Source organism: Juglans regia, chromosome 5 (genome assembly GCF_001411555.2).
Source record: "Juglans regia cultivar Chandler chromosome 5, Walnut 2.0, whole genome shotgun sequence".
NCBI lineage: Eukaryota > Viridiplantae > Streptophyta > Magnoliopsida > Fagales > Juglandaceae > Juglans > Juglans regia.
The window spans coordinates 9,769,998-9,792,381 of NC_049905.1; the positions used below are offsets into that span (position 1 = coordinate 9,769,998).

At 29.7% G+C, this 22,384-nt stretch overlaps 2 protein-coding genes across 2 annotated transcripts; both read left to right on the forward strand.

Annotated features, from left to right (window-relative positions):
- Positions 1-795: 795 nt before the first annotated feature.
- On the forward strand, positions 796-5,981 carry LOC109022074 (protein NRT1/ PTR FAMILY 2.7-like). The gene is made up of 4 exons (XM_019004875.2): positions 796-949; positions 1,075-1,292; positions 1,928-2,475; positions 5,060-5,981. Exons 1-4 carry the CDS (start codon positions 871-873, stop codon positions 5,913-5,915), a joined length of 1,701 nt encoding a protein of 566 aa, XP_018860420.1. The 5' UTR covers positions 796-870; the 3' UTR covers positions 5,916-5,981.
- Positions 5,982-16,485: 10,504 nt separating this feature from the next.
- LOC109021805 (transcription factor SPEECHLESS-like) lies at positions 16,486-20,068 on the forward strand. The gene is made up of 3 exons (XM_019004528.2): positions 16,486-16,951; positions 17,574-18,149; positions 19,969-20,068. The coding sequence occupies exons 1-3, from the start codon at positions 16,565-16,567 to the stop codon at positions 20,038-20,040; spliced, it is 1,035 nt and encodes a 344-aa protein (XP_018860073.1). The 5' UTR covers positions 16,486-16,564; the 3' UTR covers positions 20,041-20,068.
- Positions 20,069-22,384: the final 2,316 nt, after the last annotated feature.

The window sequence follows — 22,384 nt, forward strand, 5'->3', positions numbered from 1 at the left end:
AAGTAAAGAGAAAGACACAGTGCACTTTCTTGCCTAAAAGGTTGAAAGCTGGTTTCAGAACTTGCATTTTTATATATAAAAATAGACCTATTAAATATCAACTAGGGTGCAAAAAGAGGGACTCTATGCATAACACAAGGTGGAGTGCAAGTCTGCGTCACATTTTAAAAAACTTCGATTCTATAGAAAGTGTGCATTGGTCTAGCAATAGAGAAAAGGGCATATTCTACAAGATATGGATTCGCAAGATCATATATTGAATAAGTGGGAAAGTCATGAAATTAAATAATAGATTTGGAAGCTATAATGGTACCGGGTATTTATTAGGTACTCCCGAAATACGAATATGTGATATTTTTGTGAGTTTACTTTTGTGAAATCTCTTTGTGAGTGTAACACTTATCATATTCCACACCCTAAGCTTTTAATTATTTCTTCGAATTTGTACTCTAAGCTATCAAAGTTATCATTTTCCACACCCTAAGCTTTTAATTAAGCTTACATAATGTTCTGCCTGCCTGCATTAGCATATTTTGGTGCCATTCTTCGCATGCTAAGTTGGGTGGGAACAATCATGATTGGTAGGTAGACTTCAACATGCATGCATTAACCTACAATTCAAGTGTACATAATTTTACATACATACATACATACATACATATATATATATTATATATACACTTACACATACCTCCAGTTTTGGAAAACTATGGTAGGCCAGGCATGGCATATTGGCATATATTCTATCTCTGAGAATGAAGGAATTAAGCATAGAACATTATATATGCACTTTGATTAGCATTTAAAATGTAGCATTTTTATAGAAAGGACATCCACTCGAAGAAATACAGTTGACTGGCCTGCACAAATATGGATGGCAGATCAGAATTCCACACACCAAACTCCGGTAGCAAAAGAGGTGGATGGATCACCTTCCCCTTCATCGCCGGTACGCATCTCTCTCTCTCTCTCTCTCTCTCTCTCTCTCTCTCTCTCTCTCTCTCTCTCATACAGACACAGACAATGTTTTGAACCAGTATGTATGTGTTTATTGTTTGTGTCTTGATTAAGCAGGGGCTTTTGTGGGGTTGACGCTGGCATCTGGAGGATGGCAGGCAAACTTGATTGTGTATCTCATTCAGGAATTTAATGTGAAAAGCATAAATGCTGCTCAGATATCAAACATTGTCAATGGCTGCATCAATCTGTTTCCTGTCGTTGGAGCCATTATTGCCGACTCTTTTTTCGGTTCTTTCTTCGTTGCCTCAATCTCAGCCTGCATCTCTTTGCTGGTAATACTCTCTCTCTCTCTCTCTCTCTCTCTCTCAGCCCATCCGCGGAGCCAAAACACGAGGGCTACTTTCACCCACAGATCACAACTGCTCTTAATTTAATACCCCATTTAAAACTCAGAACTTGGTTTTTATATCATGAGTATGAAGTTGTAAACACCAGACGTTCAGAGGAGTTGAGACAGTTAATGAAAGTTATACATACCTTGAATTTCTGATATATATATATATATATATATATATGTTTGTTCTTTCATATGATATGTTAGATAGTGAATTGGCAAATTCACCTAAAACTAAGACTATTTAAAATCTGTTTTGAAATTCGACATCACACTCTATATATAGACCTATTTTCAGAAGGGTCGTGATAGTGATATCGTGGACATACCCCAACAATCTCTCCCTCATCACTTGTCACATCCTAAGTAGTCAATCCACTTGGTATTAGTAAGGAATACACATTCAAGTCTTTTATGGCATTCGATATTGTATCCTCCAAATGTTTTTTAGAGCTGTCATAGAAGGCAGTATTATAGACATGCCCCAACAGGATTCTTGCAGGGCATAACTCTCCTTCACACTCAAACAAGTCAAGAGTTTTGTCTGATCCAAAACCATTTTTACCATTGCAGGGCATAATTCTTTTAGCTTTAACAGCAACTCTCGATTCCTTGAGACCTCAGAAATGTGAAAATGGATCAAGCTTCAGCTTCTGCAGTACACCAACCTCAAAAGTCCAATATACAGTGCTATACACAGGTTTAGCACTGGCATGTATAGGGGTTGGAGGCACACGTTTTACCCTAGCAACAATGGGAGCAAACCAATATGATAAGCCAAAGGATCAAGGGATTTTCTTCAACTGGTATTTCTTTGCTTTTTACACTGCTTCAGCAATAAGCAACACGGCCATTGTGTACATTGAGGATAATGTGAGTTGGAGATTGGGGTTTGGACTCAGTGCCATCACTAACTTCATTGGCTTGGCCTTTTTGCTTTTGGGAAATCGATTCTACACTCATGATGAACCTCAAGGGAGCCCATTCACAGGTTTGGTTCAGGTTATTGTTGCCACTATTCGGAAAAGGAAAGTGCGGCTCTCCTCCAAAATCGAGGATTACTACTATGGAAAAGATGGATCAATCACAGAAATAGTTACAACCCCCAAAAAAAGCTTCAGGTAGGAAGTGATGAGTTATTAAAACTGCATGATTTTTTTTTTTTTTAGCCGTCAAATCATCATTACATGTTACAAACCATTCTTTTGCTTTGAAAATGGAAAAAACAAGTAACAAAACATGTTTTTGATAGATGTAAGGATCGGATCTAAACTATGACTCAAACTCGATTTGATAGAACGTACGGATGTGACTTCCCCACCTTGTTTTGTCCGATTTTGAACGGATAACATATATTATTAAGATCACTTTCAAATAAAAAAGTCATCTCGACCCCATCATCCCGATGACCCTTTTAGAGAGTGAAGTAACAGGGTTAGAAATCATTTGTTTTTACCAACCTTTTATGTTGGAAATTTGGACCTCCTGAACATCCAACATTTACAGGATTATCAAGAAAAATAAAAAAATAATAATAACATAAAAATTTATGTGAAAACTCAAATTAGGAGAAAAAACTATTAGACCAATAGAAGAAAATACACAATGTAAAAAATTATTACAATCACGTAATTTTTCTTCTTTTCTTCTCATCCCAACAACACTCACAAAACTTCCTCACTAGAAGAATTTTAACTATCACCTCTTTTCTTTTTACAAAAAAATTTTACTAGAATTACAAATTATTAATTAAGTTTATAATTTAGTGTGATTAATCAAGAGGTTAAGTCCTTTTATTTATAAGCCTTGAGATCAGCTCCTCACTCCTCTCCCACCGATGAATCTCAGAAGAGTTAGAAGCAAGCCTCTAAGCTTATAATTAAGAGGATTAAACTTCTTGATTAATCACACTAAATCATAAACTTAACTAATAATTTGTAACTCTAGTAAAATTTATTTATTGACCTTTTCTTATAAAGATATAAGAGAAAATATGTGAAAGTTAAAATTTTTCTAATTAAACTTATAAATAAGTCATCTTATTTATAAGCCTTGAGGTCTACTAGTCACTCATCTCCCACCGATGTGGGATTCACAAGTAGCAAACCCAGCACTTTAAAGAGCATCCTAGCAAATTGCTTCTAATTAATTGCGCATGCTACAATGTCCAAAAGTAGTATGGAACTGCTCGATAGGCCGCCATGATGCGTACCATTATCGTGTAGGCCCACCCTTCGTCTATACGTACATCTGGTTCCCAAAGCTTTGGGAATTTATAAAAATCTTCCTCTCCGTTTGATAAAATTTAGAAAAAATACTCTGTGCCCAACTCCCTTCCCTTGAAAAACACTTTCAAAAATCCCTTCTTATTGCCACCATCCGAAAAATTACATAGAAATAACCTCATAATGCCCAAAAATTTAAAGAATTAAACCCATTTTTAAGTCTAAAAACTTAAATATATATGTAGGGTTTTTCTAATACCATTTTTTAATTCCAAATAGATCATGAAAAAAAAAAATCTGAAAACTAACAAATATTTCATTAAAAAACCCATGACTTTTCTACATTGAATTCTTCATCTCTGATCTTACTGGCCGCTAATATGACACATTTTAAATAGAATTTCATTAATAGTACCAGCATTACTAATGAGACAGAGGATAAAAGATTCAGGATGGGGAGTAGTAGTACTACTAGCTAGTATTGTTGATTAAGAGAAATATATTGGATGGAATTAGTGGTGTAATATTCAAAGTGACAAATGATTTCTTTTGAGTTCCCAAAATTACTTGATTATTTTAGGCCTCGTTTGTTTTCGGAGATGGGATAAGATGAGATGAGATGAGATTAAAGTTAAAAGGTTGAATAAAATATTGTTAGATTATATTTTTTAATATTATTTTTGTTTTGAGATTTGAAAAAGTTGAATTATTTATTTTATTTTGTATTGGAAGTAGAGAAAGTTGTAATGATTAGATGAGATGAGATGAGATGTTTTTTCAAAACAGACGAGGCGTTTTTAAGTCTTTTTGGATTGATGACAAGTGCATGCATGATGCTTTCCCACTTCTCCACATTTATTCCCTCCCCTTATCCACACCTGCAGGCTTATGCCTCTGTGGAACACTAATAATCTCCAACCTCTTATCTATGATATTGGTCATCACCATCACAAACTGCTGCTGCTGGTGCTTGTACCCCTACAATATATATATATATATATATATATATATATATATATATATATATATAGTTGCTAGTGGTGGTGGTTGAAGTGGACTACAAAATGGAAGTGATGCAAGTTTGTGTTTGATTAATTTTTTCTTTTTTGGTCAATTTCACCTTAATTATAACTGAGGTTATGTCTATAACGCTCCGATGGAGGTCCAATTCACATCTAAACCTCTACTCCAAAATGACTAATCATTAATATAATTGAAAACCTATTGGAACCATTATAAAGAGTAAGAACTTTTTCTACCTTTATCACTCAGTGTAGGATATCACAGTGTCCATCAAATCAACTATAAACACATGATAAGCTTTATTAATATAGGAACATAATCAAGACCATTAATATTTTCATTGCTAATGACATCATGATGATTTACTCAAGCATGTGGAGGGAGGCCATTTGACTTCAGAAGTTTTATTACTAATTCAAAGCTACACTCACACACACACACACTACTTTTGATGCAGGTTTCTCAACCGTGCAGCATTTAAAACAGAAGGAGATGTTCATGAATCGGATGGTTCAATTGCAAAACCTTGGAGGATATGCACAATGCAACAAGTACAAGCTCTCAAAACCCTGATGAGAATATTCCCATTATGGTCAAGCAGTATTTTCTTAGGTACTACAATAGGAATCCAGGCCAGTTTGACAGTCCTCCAAGCTTTACTCATGGACCGTCACATTGGGCCTCACTTCCAAATCCCAGCTGGGTCTATCCTAGTCGTGGTCCTAATCTCCACGTCCATCTCTCTCACCATTATCGATCGTTTCTTATGTCCTATGTGGCAGAAGTTGACTCATTCGTCTCCGACGCCCCTCCAACGAATAGGGTTAGGCCACGTACTAAACATTCTAAGCATGGCCATGTCGGCACTGATGGAATGGAAACGACTCCAAATAACCCAAGCCCACAACCTCCAAGACCGCCCCGGTTCCATAGTGCCCATGTCCGCCTTGTGGTTGTTTCCACAACTAGCTTTGGTTGGCATTGGAGAGGCATTTCATTTTCCAGGACAAGTTGCTTTGTATTATCAAGAATTTCCCAAGTCCCTGAAAACTACATCAACTGCGATGATTTCGTTGATCGTTGCGATTTCTTTCTATCTGAGCACTGCATTGATTGATCTTGTTCGCAGGGTAACTGGATGGCTACCAGATAATTTGAATGGTGGAAGGGTCGATAATGTATATTGGGCTTTAGTGGTGGTGGGAGTGCTCAACTTTGGTTACTATTTGCTGTGCTCTTGTCTGTACAAGTATCAGAACGTTGAAAAGGGGGAAGATGATACCATTGGTGAAGATGCCAGAGGTGGGTCTTGAAACTATTTATAGTCACTTTATCTTACGAGTTGTGTTATATATAGTCATTTTTATGTATTTTTTATATATTTAACTGATGTGATTGGTCAAAATAGTTATTTTATATTAAAAAAATGACGTAATAAATCATATTAGTGAAAGTGTACAAAAAATATACAAAAATGACTATACATAAAATTTTATTATCTTAAAGTTTATGTACTATGAATGACAATCAACTCTAATCTCAAAGTTTTACCATCTACCACAATGGATGTTTAATCAGTATTTGTCTTTCATATTTTCCAAGAATCTTTGGTTAATCGGGAGAGCTGACATGCATAAATTGTAGTATTTTCCTGCGAACCAATGATTGCATATCGAGAAAAAGACCCCGCGGGCGAATTTAAGAGATTCACGTCCAAATGGTATATGGGTCCGTTTGGCAACACTCTTCTCCAAGTATTAATTTTAAGATGTTCTCGTATATTTTTTTTCTCAATCATCACTTAAATATAAAATATTTTTTAATTTTTAATTTTTAATTTTTTTATCGAATCATTAATATAAATTTTTAAAATTTTTTTAAATAAAATATAAAAAAACAATACTATTTTTCAAATTTTAAAATAAAAATAATATTAATAAATTATATTACAAGAGTTTTTTAATTTATAGTATTTTTATTCAATTTTTTATTTTTTATTTTTTATTTTTTAAAACTCAATAAAATATCTTAATTTAAATTATTTTACTATTATTTATAAATATACTAATATATTCTAAATATCCAAACTGGCTCACGAAAAAACAACAACAACTCTACAATTAAATACGTACAATCTCATATTAAAAAAAATAAAATTTTCACTTTAATTCAGAAATATTGCCCTTGCAACAATTCAAACTATATGAAAAAAAAAATTAATGCTTAGTTATTTCAAATTCACATTCTCATGATCATGTAGTCTAGTTTTTAAAAAAAGAATTACACAAAGTTTATGTGGTTGAAACTTATCCTAACATTACTTTTATATTATCTTCCTTACAATTAATATATGCAACATTCAAGCCCAATTAATGCATTAAAAAGATCAAATGAATGCAGGTAGCTTAAGCTAGCTAGCTAGCTACAAGATACATAGGTTAAATGAGGTGCAGCAACAATAGTTATTTAAGTAATTTATTATATGTATACGTGTGTGTGGGTGTTGATTTTGGTATTGAATGAGTGCAATTAAATTTCGTGGATATCCCGGGATGCATGCATGCATGCAATATTCAATGAGGCCTCCTTCAGGTTACTGGGGGTCCGCGCCGGGGAATGAATGAATTGTTTTAGGGACGGTACCTTAATTAATGCACGAAGACTTCGTTTGTTTTGGGAAAATATTTCATTTCATTTCATCTTATTTAATTATTATAATTTTTTTAATTTTTAATATAAAATAAAATAAATAATTTAACTTTTTTAAATCTTAAAATAAAAATAATATTAAAAAATATACTCTAACAATATTTGTTCAATTTTTTAACTTTAATCTCATCTCATCTTATCTCATCTCTGAGGTTGTAGCAAAAGAATGGTTCCGATTAGGTTAATTTTTTTTTTATATCTTTAAATATTTAAAAATAAATTTATAATATCAGTAAAAAAATATTTAATTAATTACTAAATAAAAAAAATCTCGATAGAAATACTATGGACTCAAAATCGGGATACAAACATTTCTCTTAAGTTTTTGTCATGTCGAATGATAAATGAGAAGAGTAGTGTTATTGGTGTGCACGACTCTATTTTTCATACATTTTTTTTTATTTTCTTAAATATATAAAAATGATTCACAATATTATTAAAAGGATTCAAAAACTATGTATAATTGTATGCATGTTTCGATCGATAGACGTTGGAGTATCTTATAATTTATTAATAGTAATAAAATAGTTTGAGTGAATGTTTTATTGAGTTTTGATAAATAAAAGAGAAAAGAGTGAATAAAAATATTATAAAATTAACAAATTATTATAATTCCTTAATATTTATTTTTTTTTAAGTTTGTAAAAATTATATTGATTTTTTTGTTTTGCTTTGAAACTTATAAAACTTGTAAAGATTTTTATGTTTGAATAGATTAGGTAAGGATTAAATAAAAAAAAAAGTTGGAAATTTTAAAATTAAAAATCATTTTATATTTGAGGGATGCTTGAAAATAAAATAATGAAATTTTTTAAGAATTCTCGTAATATCCAAACATCCTCATAATCTCACAGTTACATATATATGAAGAACGCATGTTAATCTCTAGCATATTGTATCATTTTGTTTCACTTCTCGCTCATCTAATTGAAAGAACATCTTCAAGTGATTAGAACCAACGATCCCATCCTCCCTCTTGTTAAAATATTACCAATTGAACTATAATTCAATTGCAAAACACTAATTATATTAAAACTACAAATATCATTTCTCATACATAAATCTTATCTATCAACCCAAACTAGATGACAAACATTATATATTGTTTTGAAACTAAATATAGTCAAACTAAAAATACTAACATGTTTTTTAATTATTACATATGTGTGTTATTTTATTCAAGTTGATATATAAAGTACACCATTCATATAATTTAAATTGTAAGATTGAAATTTTAACATTTATTTTCTAAATCAAATTATGTTGTGTAGGCACTTTATTATGAGTGCTCTACACTAGGGGTGTAAGTTTGTCGGTCCAGACCGGAAAACCCAACTGGATTGGACAGGACCGATATGAAGTTTGGTCAGTTTTGGTCCATGCTTCTTGCAAAACTCAATTTCCTATCAAGTCCCAAAGTGTGGTTTTTTTGGGCCGGATTGGACCAAAACCAACCAAATTGTTTACATATAATTTTTTTTAAAAATTATATATATAATATATTATTTTATACAGTAATTATATAATTTTCATTTAATCTATTGCCATTAACCATATAAAATGTTAAATAATATAAGCTATCAAGTAATTAATATATCATATGATAAATCATATTATTATATATAGATACATACTTTTGTATCTACTCTTAATTAAACTAATTAGATAAATTTTTTTTCAGATACCTAAGTTACATGTAAGCATGAAGAATAAATGGACAATAAAATTATTTAATATTCATTAGCCATATATAAATGTTAATATGTTATCAATTAACTAGTATATCATATGATAAATCATGTTAGTAACTATTAACATCATAAATATAATTATAATTAATTATTTTTTAATGGGTTAGTTACATAATTCACATTAAAGAACTCACTTAATTTTAATTTTATTAATTCAAATAATCTTTTGTATTAATTTATCTGCCAAAAAAAGTAAAGAAAAAAAATGTTCCAAGCTCATATGGACCAAATTGGACTGACCAGACCAATAGCTAACGGTCTAGTCCAGTCTATAGGGATAATCGGTTCGGTTCAATCTGGAAAAAGGGTGGATCAAGATTTTCGGTCCAATCCAAAAACTCCCCAAACCAAATTGTATTGATTACACCCTTACTTTACATAAATGGATAAATTTTGTATAAGTCTTTTATAAAATTGTGAACCTCATTAAAAAAAAAAAAAAATTACACTTTTTTATAATAAAATCTATTTTTTTTATAAATGACTTGCACAAGATATGTGCATTTAAAATATGTATATATATCATTTTCTTTGTTACAATAAATAAATATTGAAATTTTGACTCAGCTTCTAATGCATGCACGTCATCAAGTTTGTCTACCTTTGATGAACATCATAAAATGAAATCAAGTCCTAAAATTCTCGGTTCTTGTTTTACTGTCAAATAATAAATTAATTAATTAAATGAATAAGGGTGATGCTACAGTCCCGCTGGAGCCTCCCGCTGGGGCTGTAGTATTATTTTATATGTGTTTTATTTAAATAATTTTTTATATAAATTTTTTAATATTTTAAAATATTTTAAAAAAAATAAAATAAATTTAAAATATTATTAAGAAAATACTTTCTTAATCAGAAAGTAAAAAAATATATATTAAAAAATATTTTCTTAATCATGAAGTAAAATAAAAAATTAAAAAAAATATTTTTTATAATATTTTGCTTTACTTCATGATTAAGAAAGTATTTTTTAATAATATTATGATTTTTTTAAAATATTTAAAATGAACATGCTACAGTCCCCGCTGGGAGCTCCCATTGGGCTTAGCATGTACTTTTTTATGTGTATTTTTTTAATTTATTTTTTATATAGATTTTTTTTTACACTTTTAAATATTTTTAAAAAATAAAATAAATTTAAAATATCATTAAAAAACACTTTCTTAATCAAAAAGTAAAAAAAAAAATATATTAAAAAATACTTTCTTAATTACGAAGTAGAATAAATATTATTTTTTATTCTATTTTGTGATTAAAAAAGTATTTTTTAATAATATTATAATTTTTATTTTATTTTTTAAAATATTTAAAATTATTAAAAATATTTATATAAAAAAAAATTAAAAAAAAAATGATAAAAAAATGCTACAGCCCAACGGGATCCCAGCGGGGCATGTAGCATTTTCCGTATATGTATATGAGCTTTGCTACACAACCTCCACCACACTCCACACTCCACATTCCACACTTTTTTAAATTTTTTAAATTTTTAATATTTTTTTAAATTTTTTTTTGAGTTTATTCTTTTTAAATTATGTACATCTTGCTCCGACAAACAGCAAACGCAGAGAATGGCAGGCAACAATTTAGCCTGTTCAAAAGTTAGTTGCTCGATACGCACATATAATCAGACAATTGTGTACTACATCTGCATCCCAAAAAAATTCTGCAATTGCTTTGAATGATATAATTGTTAAGTTACAAAAACATTTTTTAAAAATAAATTTATAAATTAATATAACTTAATATAATAATTAAATTATAAAATTATTTTATTAAAAAATAAATTTAACGTATCATATAAAATCATGTTAATTTATACATTTACTTTATAAAATTTTTTTATAACCGTAATATTTCTCATAGTATATATATATAATACTTCAAGCCTTATTCAAAAGAAGGTATATATAATGAGGATAAATGATTTTTACATCTCTCAAATAGATAAGTCTCAAATAAGTATTTGTATAAAAGTAGGCTCTACTTTAAAAAAAATATAAAAACTTTTTTTTTCTAGAATCCATGATTCCCTCTTTTTACAAAGGAAAACTTGTCTATTAAGAACTTGTCACTACAAGAGATTTGATTTTTAGAGACGAAATCTGTTAGAGACGAATTAAATGTTGTCCCTAAAAGTACTTATTTGGGACAAAAATTAAATTTCGTCTCAAAACATGAAAACAGTTTTTTATGCGTTTGAACATAGAAATATCTGTTTGAACTAGACTTTTTGGGGCGAAATATAGCGTTTAAAAAAAAACCGTTCAAATGCTAACAAAAACGTTCGAACAGTATTTTAATGATCGTTCAAATGGTTACATAACTGTTCGAATAATAGTCGTAGCAAGAAAGTATATACAATTGTGCTAGGAAAATGTTGAAACCGTTCGAACAAGATATTTAATCATTCGAACTAAAGTTTTGATGGCAAGTTATAAATAAATCTGGCGTGGATGTTGCTATACTATTCGAACTCTCCAATATAAGTTCAAACATGATTTTTATTCACGTTCGAATGTTGACATAACTGTTTGAATAATAATCGTGGCAGAAACATATATACAATTATGCCCGAGGAAAGTTAGAACTCATTGGAGCGCTATATTTAATCACTCGAATGAATTTTTTGGTGGGAAGTTATAAATAAATCTGGCGTGATGGCTGCTATATAGTTCAAACAAAGTTATAAACCGTTTGAATGCTCATAATATGCGTTCGAAAGGTGAAGTAGACAATCTTAATAAGCTTAATTATAGAAATTTATTGAAAGACATTCAAATATTTTAAAAGTAAATATTATTTGAGTTTATTAATTATCATTTTCTAAAGATAAAAAATTCGACCTATGCGGATTTATTATTATTTATGGTAAATTAAAATATATCATATTCCTAAAAATTTTATATAATTAATGACTTTTATTATGGTAAATAAGAATTTGCAATTAAAAAAAAATTACTTTCTAGGGAGTGTATTTTTTATATTATCATGAACGGGTAAGTAAAATAAGTAAATTTATTTTTTACAAGAAACAATCTAGCTATATATAACAAATAAAAACGATATAGTAATTAAATCGATAACGTTCGATACAAAAGAAAAAGTCAAATAAAAAATAAAACTACTATGTAAGATTATCCAGGTACTCTTGGATGACAGCAATGCATCCCTCAATCTCTTACAGTCGAACCATGATGAGCGTAGCGATCCTGTCCATCTCTTGGATCAAAAGTGTGCTCCTCGAGCAAGGATCGTATTTCCGTTGTAGTAGCTCCTGCAACCTGTTTATCAACACCGGCATCAGTAGAGGCTGGATCACGCTCCGTGCCACTATCTTGTGCCTCTGGAACATTAATGCGAGCCTTCCGCAAGTGGCCATTGCTCTTGCTGAAGGTGATCTTGTTAAGGGGCTCGATCTGTGGTTGCCTTCGCTCTTTCATTAGCACATTAACCCCAAATTGGACTAGGAGATTAGTGATCATCAATGCATACGGTAGACTACCTCCACTCGAATACCTTGACTCAGATCGGATGCGGATGAGGAAGTATAAAAGCGTATCAATCGGCTCGCCCCGTGCTACCTGTAACATAAATTGAGCTCACTCGATGTTGAAGTCAATCTTGTGTTTCCTTAGATCAATATTATTGGAGACAATTAAATTCATCATTTGAAAAATGCGATACGATCAACCTAGGGGTGATAAACAGTCCAGTCGGACCAAATGGACCGACCGTTTCGGTCCGGACCGAGACTTAGATCGGTCCAGTCCGGTCCACATTTTAGAGGACTGAAAAGTTCGGTCCGGTCCACGGTCTAGGATTTTTCCGGACCGAACCAAATGAAAAAAATAATATATATTTTATATATAATAATTGTACAATTAACAATATAAATTTTTAAATATATTATTAATACTTGTTAATATTCTATAAATTAACAATATTTTATATATATCTTCATCTAACCTATCACTATTAACAATATAAAATTTTAAATATGTTATTAACACTTGTTAATATTCTATAAATTAACTAATATATAATATCAATTAGTTAATTATATAGTAATTATATAAATTAATAATATAATTTTCATCTAATTTATTATTATTGACCATATAAAATATTTTTTTATTGAGTTTGTTACATAATCCACCTTAATAAGTCACTTAATTTAATTTAGTATTTTAAATAATTTTTTTAATTAATTATTTTAAAAAAAAATTAGGCCTAATCGATTGGACCGCTATCGGTCCAGTCCGGTCCGAAAAAATGATGGACCGAAAATATTCGGTCCATCACCGGACTGGACCATTTGCAAGCCTAAATCAACCTGTTTGATCACCTTGTTGCCATCATATGGAGGAGCCGAATCGTTATGCATCAACTGAAGAATCTCATTGTGTGTGGGACCATCATCTGCTGGAGCCTCATCCTCGATGGCATCTTCACCATTTGTCACTACAACCAATTGTTGTGCAGGGTATGCACCAAGTTCACGTTGGATCCCAAGAAAATCAACGATAATGTCTACTGAGATAGTAATACTCACTCCCTGAATAACGAACAAGAATGACTCCTCGTTAGTCTCCATCTGACCCATGGCCTGGTAAAACTCATTAACCATATTTGGATAGACCACACCCCTCTGCTGAAAAATCGGGCCTCGTCCTCTATCGTTAATAATAGAAAAGAGGCTCTGTCCATCCCACACAAAATCGCGGAAGTCTTCTATAATGTGTCCCGCTCTACCAATATCGGCCTCCTTGTCTAACTAGCTTAACCACTAGGTTGGCCATCTCTCCCATGTTATCTTCTCATGTATACCATTAGTTCACTCTTCATAAAACATATACACAACGAATATAAATAAAATATAAAGTTCTAATTATATTATATAACTGTGATGTTCAAATATAAACAACATCATTCGAAAAGGAACTATTCTATTCGAACGACCAAGTATTTAATCCGAATTCTAAATAATATCGTTCGAATAATATCGATTCGTGTTCGAACGATTTATAACCATTCAAAAGATATTGTAACCTGTTTGAACGTTTACTACTAATTCGAATGGATAAATATATTGTTCGAACAATATAAATCTTATTACTTTCGAACAACATAAATATTCTATTCAAACGGAGAACCAAACCTATTCAAACAGAACGTCAGCTCAATTTTTAACGTTTAAAAGTGTTGTTTCACATGTGAAGACTCAAATGTCTGTTTGGAAAATTTGCATTCAAACGTGATTATCCATGAAATGTATGGCTGAGTCGACTTAGAACGAAACTTGAAAACCAAGAATTCATCCAAGAATCATTAATTTTAGGTTATGTTTGGATGTTGAAGTGAGTTGAGTTGAGTTGAGATGATAAAATATTATTAGAATATTATTTTTTAATATTATTATTATTTTAATATTTGAAAAAGTTGAATTGTTTATTATATTTTGTATTGAAATTTAAAAAAATTGTAATGATGAATTGAGATGAGTTGAGATGAGTTTGGTAACCTATTTCTATCCAAATTAACATTGAGTGAAGCCTATACTTCAATAAAAAACTTAAATAGCACACCGAGAGCTCAACGGTTGCTCTAGCATTATTGCGAACTCTCACCCTTTGTACCGAATCTCTCTAGATTCGTTTTGAATGCCCCATCAGAAGTCAGAAATGAGTAAGTTCAACTTACTGCTTATTGTAGCTTGCTGCTTGTCGCTTACAATTATGATAAACAGCCCTGACGTACATGTACGTCAGGTTAATATTTACGCAAAATAGGTCCCATGCCTGGAAAGCTGAATCATTTTGAGGTACGTACCGACAAGCTCGGCTGACGTTTATTAATCACCCGAGTACTGCTACGGATCGGAATTGGGAATTCAAAAAATATTTCGAATAATATAATTTTTTATATATATATATTTTAATTATTATAAATATTTAAAAAATAATAAAAAAATTTATAATATCATTAAAAATATTTTTTTAATCATTCTATTAAAAAAATATATATATATATTTTTTAAATTCCAAATTCGAGATTCAAAATATTTCTCTAATTACCAACTACTCGCTCACCGCTCCTCATCATCCTTCTAATTGTTCTTTATTAATACCTCACCCATCTGTTCCGCATACATCTCTTTTGTCCAACATACTTCTCCCTCTTTCTATCTTTAAAAAGAGTTGCAGGTGAGCTAAAATTCTATTTAGTAAAATAATTTAATCAGATTTTAATTTAATATAATATATTAAATTATAAAATTAATTTTATTTTATTATAAAATAAATTTTAAAAATTTTATAAAATTATATCAATTTATAAATTTATTTTCAGACTTAATATAATATATTAAATTATAAAATTAATTTAATTTTATTATAAAATAAATTTAATATATTTTATAAATTTATTTTCAGACTATATTAATTTTAATTTATTTACGCAGCCGTGATAATAATAATAATATTCTACCTGGTGGGAATCGGACATAAAGCTGTTTTAAATTGAGTTTAAATAATAATTTGGATCATAATTTCATTAAAAAATTGGGTGATGCTACAGCCTCCGCTGGAGTCCCTAGCGGGGCTGTAGCATTATTTTATATATACTTTTTTATGTATATTTTTTTAATTTATTTTTTATATTAATTTTTTTTTAAAAATATTTTTAAAAAATAAAATAAATTTAAAATATCATTAAAAAATACTTCTTTAATCAAAAAGTAAAAAAAAATTATTAAAAAATATTTTCTTAATCACAAAGTAGAATAAATATTACTTTTTATTCTATTTCATGATTAAGAAAATATTTTTTAATAATATTATATTTTTTATTTTATTTTTTAAAATATTTAAAATTATTAAAAATATCTATATAAAAAAAATTAAAATAAATAGATAAAAAAATACTACAGCCCAACGGGAGCTCCAGCTAGCATTTTCCTAAAAAATTTGATGAACCTGCTACTAATATAAAACACTTCTCATTTTTTTGTACATATTCTTGGAATTCTGAGGGCAACACTCCATGAATATTATTCACTCCTGTATATATTTAATTCGTCTGATCTTTCATTTGAGCTAGCTCTCCTATTAACTCCTTTTAATTAGCAATATCCTTTCCAGCTATCGATCTTGTCACACACACATATATATATATATATAATATATATATATATCAAAACTGTTACATTTACAAAAAAAAAATTATATAAAAAAAATTTATAAATTGATATAATTTTATAGAATTTATAAAATTTATTTTATAATAAAAATAATTTTATAATTGACTTACCATGTCAAATTATATTAATTTTTATATAATTTTTATATAATTTTTTTATGACTAATTATTATTTTATATAATATATATAATCTCACACCTGCAGTACTTCTCCAATATCAGTGTCCAGATTGATCTTTATTCCTGCTCCTACTCCTTCGAGTTCCACGTACGACGCTTTCTCTGAAATACGGAGTGTGGAAATGGATGATATTTTGTCTGATTTTTATGAATATGATGAATTCGGAGATACCAAATATCGCTTGGCTCAAGATCATGATGATGATCTTTTCAGCATCTTGGAGAATGGGTTAGAATGCGTGGCGGGGTTTCATGATCTTCCGAAGAGAAATCATGAAGTCGTGGATCACATTTCGAAACAAGGTTTTCAAGAGACAACATCAGTACCAAAAAGCAAGAGGCCGAAGCCTACGCCGGCAGCTGGGGTGAATCCTTCGGAGGAAGAAAACCGGCCGGAAGTAGAGCAACAAAGGACGTCTCATATTGCTGTGGAGCGCAACCGGAGGAAGCAAATGAACGACAGTTTGTCGGTGTTGAGGTCACTCACGCCTCACTTCTATGTCAAAAGAGTAAGCAATTAAATTACATACATTACATGCATGCTGATCCTTTGATCTGCATTACAGTACTACTTCTCTCAGCTCTCAAAACCAGTACTGTTTCGTCTCTTGGTTAGGATATAATGTAATTACATGCATGCTGATCCTTTGATCTGCATTACAGTACTACTTCTCTCAGCTCTCAAAACCAGTACTGTTTCGTCTCTTGGTTAGGATATTTTTGATAATGTAATTACATGCATGCTGATCCTTTGATCTGCATTACAGTACTACTTCTCTCAGCTCTCAAAACCAGTACTGTTTCGTCTCTTGGTTAGGATATAAGGTTAATTAACCCTTGAACTTACAATCTACCAAGCAATTCATGAACAGTGCTAGGTTTAATTGGTTCTAAATTTTATCTGGAATTACATACAAAATGGTCTTCCTGGCCAAGAAATTTTGATAAGTTGAAATATTTTAGTGATAAAAAGATTTTATAAAAATAAATTTATAATTATATATAATTATTTAATATGATATGTTAAATTATAAAATAAATTTAATGTTGTATAAAATTATATTAATTTATTTTTATAATATCTTCAAGATAAATTAATTACGACCTAATTATTCTTGTGTTAATAATTAGGGAGATCAAGCATCCATAATTGCAGGGGTGATCGATTACATCAACGAAATGCATCAAGTTCTAAAATGTCTGGAGGACAAGAAGCATCGAAAAGTGAACTACATGAGTGAAGTCCTCCTGAGCCCTAAGCTGCAGGCGCAGCAGGTTTCAAGTCCAAGACCCTCACCTGCACGTAGCCCTATAAAGCTGCCACCAAGCCCTAGACTAAACCTAGCCGTGTGCCCCAGAACCCCACAGCCATGTAGCCCATACAAGCCATGGTTGCACCAAGCAGGTTACCTCTCTCCGGCCACCACCATGGCTACTTCCATTGAGCCATCTCCTTCGAGATCTTCTTTATCTGCTACTTCCGAGAGTACTAGTACTGTCAATGAGCTTGCTGCAAATTCCAAGTCTCACATAGCAGAAGTGGAGGTGAATTTTTCGGGTCCAAATCTTCTTTTGAAAACAGTATCTCCTCGGATTCCTGGGCAAGCCGTGAAAATAATTTCCGCTCTCCAAGAACTCTCCCTTCAAATTCTCCACCTAAGCACAAGGACTGTTGAAGAAACTGTGGTGAACTCCTTCACCATTGAGGTATAAAGTAAAACTATAGCCATTTTACAACAGATCTCTCTCATTTTACAAGTACTTCGCCATTCACAAATATTTCATATTTTTCAAAATGATAATTGCTGTCTAAATGTAGGGTTAAATATGCGATTTATATTTTTTAACGTTGAATTTTATTTTTATTTTTTTAAAATATAACTCTTGCATAATCTATAATTATATATAATATAACTCATTTATTAAATTTGTCAATGACACACACACACACATATATATATATATATAGATCCGTGAGCCTTTTTTTTTTTTTAAACACAAATGATAAAGCAACAAACTATTTACAATTTCTACACAATGATTTAGTAAAATAATATATATTTTTTTAAATATTTATTTTCACTTTTGCTTTAATTTGATGTGTTTAATTTTTTTGAACAAATTTTTAATTGATTGTAGATGGATTGCAGCTATATAAGTATTAATATTTCTCTTATAATTATAATAAGATTAAATTTAATTAAATATAAAAAATATTTGATCTCATTTGATCTAATTATTATAATTATTTTAAATTTTTATATAAAATATAATAAATAATTTAATTTTTTTTAAATTTAAAATAAAAATAATATTAAAAAATAATATTTTAAAAATATTTTATTTTATTTTTAATTTTTATCTCATCCAACCCGATAACAAACTTAACGTTCAATCACAACTTACAGGAGAAATATAATACTTGTAACTAACAAAATAGGCAAGGCGATCTAAACGAAAGAGTGACCAACTTTAATGTTGTAGTACTACTGAAAATAGTACTATTACTCATGATTATCAAGTCATTTAATGCATGTATTGTTTTGGTAACCACCCACTATATATACGGAGAAAAGATACTTACAACTGTGAATTGCGTAACCGCCGCGTAATCGCTTTGAAAAAAATGAATAAAACATGGGATCCACATGAAAAAAATTAATTTTTTAATAGTGGACCCCACTCTTTTTCAAAGCGATTACACGGCGGTTACGCACTTCACGGTTATATATAGAATTACTCATATATACGTACGTCACCGATCATCATCAACATTACTTTTAGATAATTTCAAGAGTATTTCTCCTCGCGCGTCATCTACACATTATACATATTTTTATTTTATTATATATATATATATATATTTTTATTCTTACTAAATTAAAAAAATTCTTTTATTTATTATTCATATACTACATATTTAATAAATAAATAAATAAATAAAATTATATATAATATATGATATAAAAATAAAGAATAAAATTTTTCTAATTTTAGATACATCGTAGAGTCAGCTATTTTCGTATACTCTTTTCAAAAAATGACATTCACTGTTATAAGATATAATTTTTTTATAGATTTATTTTTTGAATTAAAAAAGAATGCGGATGACTTGCTCAATCAATAATAGAGTAATGCTACATACAGTCATGAAATGTGTAAGTGCCATACAGTCGTTTTAAAAAAGGATGTGGTCTATTATTAAAAAATTAATTTATTTTCATGTGGGTCCTGTATTTATTCATTTTTTTCAAAGTGATTACATGATACTTGCACACTCACAACTATCAGTATCATTTCTCCTAAGGATATTACAAATATCATTTCTCCTCTCTTACTTGATACCTACGAGCTGGAAGCCGTTTTCACTACTTGCCCTTAATTTATTTTAAGTGTGGATTATGATCTATTTTTGTTATATATATAAAAACTCTGCAGTTTTGATTTTAATTAGATTTATCGAAGCTAATTAATTAATTAATTAATTAATTAATTATTGATTGGGTATGTGTTTTATTAATAATAGGTTGGAATTGAATGTCAACTTAGCGCAGAGGAACTGGCACAACTAATTCAGCAAACATTCTCGATCTACTAAGTATTAATCCAGTAGGTAGTACTACTACTACTACATTCAGAAATTAATGTATTATTGTAATCAGTCTTGACCTGTATTATTAATTATAATTAAGCTAGATATTAGTGATCATGTAATCCTCATATATTATATATATATATATATATTAAGTTATTAATTGAGCTTTTGCAAATTAATTATCTCGATCCTCATGACGTAATTATTTGATCTGCAACCAAATTAACATGTAATTAATTATATACATAATCTAATTAGAGGCGTAATTGTGTTGAGTTCGAGTGAGTTAATGGGTGGTCAAGTTAATTTATTCGTTTAACTTCTATTTGAACATGAGTAAGTAGTACTCGAGTTTTAACTTTTCGCCGAATTGGCTTTTATGTTCATAAGCAGCTTATTTAACATTCAAGTGAATTCAAGTTTGTTCATGAGTTGTTTCATTTTGCTTAGATTATTTATATTGTATTTTTTTTATAACTTTATCTGTAAACTTTGACAAATAAATTTTGGATTTATGCTAATATCTAATTTATAAGTTTATATTATATATATATTAGAAATTTAATTGAGTAATGATTTGTATAAGTTCTAAATATACAAGTTTGGTACAGTTCTTTTGTAAAACAATGGATCTCATCATTAAATTTATAAAAAATAATATATATTTTTTTTTAGTGAGATCTAATTTTTCACAAAAGATGTGGACAAATATACTTGCACAACTTAAAACTTGTATTAAGGATTACTCTTAAAACATTTTGTAGACCAAATGTGTTGTGTTAATAAAGCATTTCCACACCCTCTTTTGTTGTTATTTTCATATGTGGAGTTTAAAACACACACACTAATAGACTAATATTACATACAGTCGTACAGTGTGTAAGTGTCGCACAATTGTTTTAAAAAAGAATGAGAGTCTACTATTAAAAAATTAATTTTTTTATATAAATCTCGTATTTACTCTTTTTTTTTTAGATTGCACTTGTGCATTTCACGATTTCAAATATTATTTCCCTTCCATCAATTGGATCCTATCAGTTTTCCCAATTTTTCTACTAAAAAATATTTTGTTGGTATTTAAAGTGACAAACATCTATTAAATACACGAAAAAAAAAAAAAAAAATTTGTTGGCACTTCAAATTCATGGGCAAGGCATGGCTTGCTAGCACTAGTTTGAGCTTGGGCTTGGTCTTGGGCTTGTAGCAGCACTGACACACGGTTATGCATTACGAACTCAGAACGATGGAAGGGGATTGTAAACTTTGATTTCCAAACTATTAAGGACTTTGTACTTTACATCGGTATATTACATTCAATCTATCAAAAATTGATACTAAATACTCTCCATTAATATTCAACCATCAATATTATAGCAAATCATCTATCGTCGTCGATCTTAACAATCAGAATTTATTAATGAGTAATGATCTGTATAAGTTTTAAATAGATAAATTCCATACAGTTCCTTTGTAAAAAAGTAGACAACACCATAAAAATGTGGAACTCATTTTTTTTATAAAGAACACTTGTCTATTTTAAACTTATACCTAGCATTACTGTTTATTGATTTTAATGCAAAGTATTGTTTTTTTAGTAAGAGAATGCAATGTATTAGTTTTGATAGTTTAGAGTGTAAAATGTTAAAACCCTTAATAAATTGAGGGTGTAAAGTGTACTTTTTCCCTATCAAAACAATCTGTCCGTGAAAAGATAACTCATTGAAGAGAGACTGCATAGTGATCATTTATGATCACAAGAGGATGGAAAGCTGAGATCGAGCTACTACAAGAAAAATAAGTATTTGTGACGGATTATTTGTAACGATAATAACTTTTTATGACAAAATATTCATTTTGACAGGAAATAATCATTTTCGTTAGAAATAACTGGTCACCAATAAATAATTTTCTTGTATATATATATATATATGTATATAACATGACCAAAAGAGTAACGTGACCAAACAAAAACCCGTTTAATCAAGGAAACTATTTATGTAATGTATAATATTCTACCAGTAGTGTACTTCTTCTTCTTCTTCTTCTTCTTTTCTTGTATCTATTTCTATTATATAAGCGGCTATCGAGCCACTACAGTAATAAACAGTAAATTCTTGTCCATCCGTTTTTTCTTCCGTTTTTTTGTATTTTATCCATTTTGACCTGCTATTCGATACTTAGGTACTGTGCATTTTCCATATATTTAGAGGTATAATTGTCTTTTGGTGGTCGGCAGCGTGTTTTTTTTCCAATCTTTTATCTTTCGTCTTTTATCTGCATATTCTCTTTCCTCTTCTCAAAGCAAATTTTATCTCGTCTTCTCTCTTCTTTGCATTTTCTATCTTCT